This window comes from Triticum dicoccoides, unplaced genomic scaffold, assembly GCF_002162155.2.
Source record: "Triticum dicoccoides isolate Atlit2015 ecotype Zavitan unplaced genomic scaffold, WEW_v2.0 scaffold226924, whole genome shotgun sequence".
In the NCBI taxonomy this organism is placed as follows: Eukaryota; Viridiplantae; Streptophyta; class Magnoliopsida; order Poales; family Poaceae; genus Triticum; species Triticum dicoccoides.
The window spans coordinates 1-4,508 of record NW_021244267.1 but is presented as its reverse complement, the minus strand read 5'-3'; the positions used below and the strand labels follow the sequence as shown (position 1 = coordinate 4,508).

The 4,508-nt window shown below is 46.1% G+C and overlaps 1 protein-coding gene across 1 annotated transcript; it reads left to right on the top strand.

Moving 5' to 3' along the window:
• Positions 1 to 149: 149 nt before the first annotated feature.
• Positions 150 to 2,114, top strand: LOC119345335 (DIBOA-glucoside dioxygenase BX6-like). The gene is made up of 3 exons (XM_037615459.1): positions 150 to 829; positions 1,175 to 1,499; positions 1,611 to 2,114. Exons 1-3 carry the CDS (start codon positions 318 to 320, stop codon positions 1,893 to 1,895), a joined length of 1,122 nt encoding a protein of 373 aa, XP_037471356.1. The 5' UTR covers positions 150 to 317; the 3' UTR covers positions 1,896 to 2,114.
• Positions 2,115 to 4,508: the final 2,394 nt, after the last annotated feature.

Sequence of the window (4,508 nt, the reverse complement as noted above, 5' to 3'; positions counted from 1 at the left end):
AGACTGAAAAGGACCGGAGGAGTAAGACATCCAGAAATCAAATTGACACTTGCAGAAAAAGTAAAATTTCATGCTGCTGCTGCTGTTGACTATTACACGTGTGTGGAACTGTGGATGGACTAGATAAATAGTTGTTCATGTGGTAGGCCGTGAACTACGGCTAGAGAGATGGTGGCGCACATGAGCGAAGGCCTCCCTCAACCTCAAGCGCGACTATATATTTCCTGCTGGAGCAGCATCTATACTCCAACACTTGCCTTGCATTGTTAATGCGTGCGGCTGCAGCGGGCATAGATCGAATATAATTGAGATCGTCAATGCCTTCCACAGAATCGGCCGCCGGCGTGGCCTGGGACCGCCGGCGTGAGCTGCAGGCGTTCGACGACACCAAGGCGGGCGTCAAGGGCCTCGTGGACGCCGGCGTCACGGCCCTCCCGCCCATCTTCCGCCACTCGCCGGAGTCCCTGGAGAGCATCACGTCCTCAAACCATGTCGCGGGGGCCATCCCGACCGTCGACCTAGCGGCCCCGCGACGCGAGGACGCGGTCGCCCTGGTGCGGCACGCGGCCAGGACGGTGGGCTTCTTTCAGGTGGTCAACCATGGCGTGCCGGCCGAGCTCATGGCCGGCATGCTCGAGGGGGTGCGCCGGTTCAACGAGGGACCCGCCGAGGCGAAGCAGGCCATCTACAGCAGGGACCAAGCTCGCAAGGTGCGTTTCGCCTCCAACTTCGACCTCTTCTCGTCGGCGGCGGCCAACTGGCGCGACACCCTCTTCTTCCACCTCGCTCCGGACCCGGCACCTTCCGAAGAGCTGCCCGAGGCTGTCAGGTACTCCCTCCATTCCTAAGTACTACTCCCTCCGTCCGGAAATACTTGTCATCAAAATGGATAAAAAGAGATGTATCTATTCCGGACGGAGGGAGTATAAGATGTTTTACACATTTTGATGTGGACTAAATACATTTTGAAATGGATGAACATACACGCCAAAACATGTCTACATACAGATGAATCAGAAAAAAGCTAAAACATCTCACCTTTAGGAACGGAGGGAGCAGTATGCATGAACACGTATATACACTAGAGACTAGACTGCATCATACATGATCCATCATGGATTTCTAGTTCATACCATATTCGATTTGTTGAGACCAAAATATTAAATATATGCAGGGATGTGGTCACGGAGTACGGCCACGCGGTGACCAAGGTGGGGCTGTCCGTGCTGGAGCTGCTGTCGGAGTCCCTTGGCCTGAGCAGCGACCACCTGCGCGACATGGACTGCGCGGAGAACCTCAACGCCGTGTGCCAATACTACCCACCGTGTCCGGAGCCGTATCTCACTTGGGGCACCAAGAGGCACACCGACCCGGGCTTCCTCACCGTCCTCCTGCAAGACGGCATGGGCGGCCTCCAGGTGCTCGTCGACGGCAAGACCTGGGTGGATGTCCCTCCCGTGCCCGGCGCTTTCATCATCAACATCGGCGACCTTCTTCAGGCATGCATATCAACCCTCCATCTCCATCCATCTCGCTATAAGTTGTACTTCCTCCATCCCGAAGTACTTGTCGGAGAAATAATATATACATGCAACTCTGATGATGTGCAGCTCGTCAGCAATGACCAGTTCAGGAGCGTGGAGCACCGAGTCCTGGCGAACAAGAGCAAAGACACCGCTAGGGTCTCTGTGGCGTCCTTCTTCAACACCAACATTGAGAGATCGACGAGGTTGTATGGCCCCATCACCGATGGACGCAACCCCCCGATCTACAGGAGCGTCACCGCTAGAGAGTTCATCGCAACGTTTAATCGCATAGGCCTTGATGGTCGCTCGCTCGACCAGTACCGGTTGGACCGGGATACTCCCACACCTGCCGTGGAGGGGTGTGAATGAAGCGGGCATTTCCGTTTCTTTATAATTTATTTGCAAGTTTAAATTTAAGCATTTTCAAATAAGGGAACGTACTCGCTTTCTCAACTAAAGTGTCAGAACCGTGGACAAAAGTCTCTCGCTCCACCAAAGTATGAGCAGCACCACAAAAGTGAGAGACTGTTGGAAAGATGCCCCAGACGCAATAATAAAGTTATTAAGTATTATTCTATTTTTTTCACATTCCTGATTAAGTTTGTGTTTCATACTGTATATGTGCATAAGTTCTTGAACATGTGATTCTAAAGGAAAACCTGTATGCATGTATGAAATGGTAGACACCATAAGGATCCCTAGTTCAGGCCTATAGATTTGCTCATGTTTGTTGATGATGAAGTATTCCAAATCATTGACACCAGAATACCGGATGAAATATTTCCGGTCACCAAATGTTATACAGTAACTGGGTAATCATAAATGTGACTTTTAGGTATACCAAAAATCATGTCCTAGTGCTAGATAAGTCAAGCAAGAGATTTACCCCTCAAGATGGAGGGATACACACTGGGCCCTCTCAATGCATCTACGCGTTCTTCAGAACAACTTCAATATTACGATGTCAATTGATGGAGCAAAACTAACACAGTGGCCGAGCCAGAATTTTTGTGAAGCCCGGGCAAGTTTTAGCCTAAATGTCTAATATGAGGGTTGGGATACCCGACATACAAAAGAGCACCAAACTTTTGGAACACAAATTATACTAATAACAAAGTGAAAATACAAACACGGTAGTCATAAAAATTTAATTTTAAAGTGAACTAATATTCAGTTTCAGAGGCAAAGACTCCTCTATTAACCCAAATTCTTCTAACCTCTGAAATTTCATGATTTAAAATTTGAATTGACATTCAACTATATGGAACAAATTTGCAACCTAAAGAATAGGTTCATGAAGACGTGATCATCCACAATGGCAAATCACTCATGCTTTGACATTAAAATCTAAGCCCTAAATTATCAATCTCAAATCCGTTATAGTAGAAAACTTACGTAATCACGGAGGGGGCTACTAGTCAAGGATACAAGCCGTTCCCGAGGATGGATCCACTCCACGCAACACAGCCGAGCCGCGCGCCTCCACCAGTCCACTCCCCTACATGTGAGAAACTAACAGCCAAACGGTACCTGATCTTGTTCGTTCTGAATTAACTGTATTGTAACTTAACTGGGCTGTGACTACTGAACTCGGGTGCCTGGTGGCTGGCGCCTCGTAGCTTTAGTTATTTTACATTTACATTTATCACTCTGCACAAGCTCAGTACATTTACATGTACATGTCCACAGACTCCTTTGACTATTGCGTTTGATTTATTGGAATGTACATTTATTTGCTGATCTTGTGGCACTTTGTGTTATCCTGTTGGCTGGGCTATAAACGCTAATTCTGTGTGTTCATGTGTGTCGTCGAGGAGAAAATGGCGCAACAAATCATTCCCTACTCCCATGTTAACTAGATCTCTCCATCCTCCCTTACCTAGGAGAATCGTATAGGTACTGTCAAATCCTAGTGGTATGGAATTAGGGATGTCTTTTCCTCTCCGTCAAATGCATAATAATCGTTGGTACCGAAAATGAAAAACGCCACAAGATAGAGATTATCAGACCTCAAACACAAGGACTAAGTACTCAAATTCTCCTTGAGGTCGATCCATTCCAACGGTATTGGGAATTGCACGACCATGTATACGAAGCAGTATCCTGAAGGCTGGCCGAGCCTTGTTATCTTGCTCCCCAAGAACGGGTTCCAATTAGCTATATAATATACGGCAGTCTTATTGACCCGTTTGTCCAACCAATCAAATATGGCATCATTGCTCTGGTTTTTGAGGTTCAATTCTTCATAATACCTGGGACGGACCAATGTTGTCTGCAGATGGAAATAATTTAGGAAGCAAATTGGATAGCCAATTGAATAATAAGTCGTTTTTTAGTGGCATACCATCAATATAGGGAATCATCGGAAACAGTAGTGCAACAGCAATGCCAAACTGCAATTTGGAGAAATCATCACCGTTTTTTGCTTTTCTCCAAAATCTCACAGCCACTAAATCAAAGTTAAGGTGAAGGAAACATACTGGACCTATCAAGATGATAGTATACCATGAAGATAGGTAGATATATAGACTTGCAGGTTGCCAGATTGCATTTTCCCTACGTATCCATCACACGTTTCTCCAAGACGGTACTGTGTTGACATGAAAAGCTTGTGATAGATCATGCACTACCAGCATGGTTGATTTGCCATCTGATGTGATTTCAGGCTGCAGTTTACAAGTACTTATGGCCTTTGAAAAGTTTCTCTAGAGGAGTCTAGTGAAGTGTCAATATTTACACCTTATTTAGTAAAATGCAGCAACTGGTTTTTGCATGCCAGTTACATATGGATGGGTGCAAGTCATGCAAACTGAATTGCTAACAGCCACAGCTTATTCATGGTAAACACCGCCATGCATGAAACATCGCATGATAGTTCTCATATCAATACTTTTGTATCTATCCTACGATAGAAAAGAGATAATGATATATCGTACTTCAACAGCTCACCATATGCAATTTTTCTTGGCAGAATATGTACTA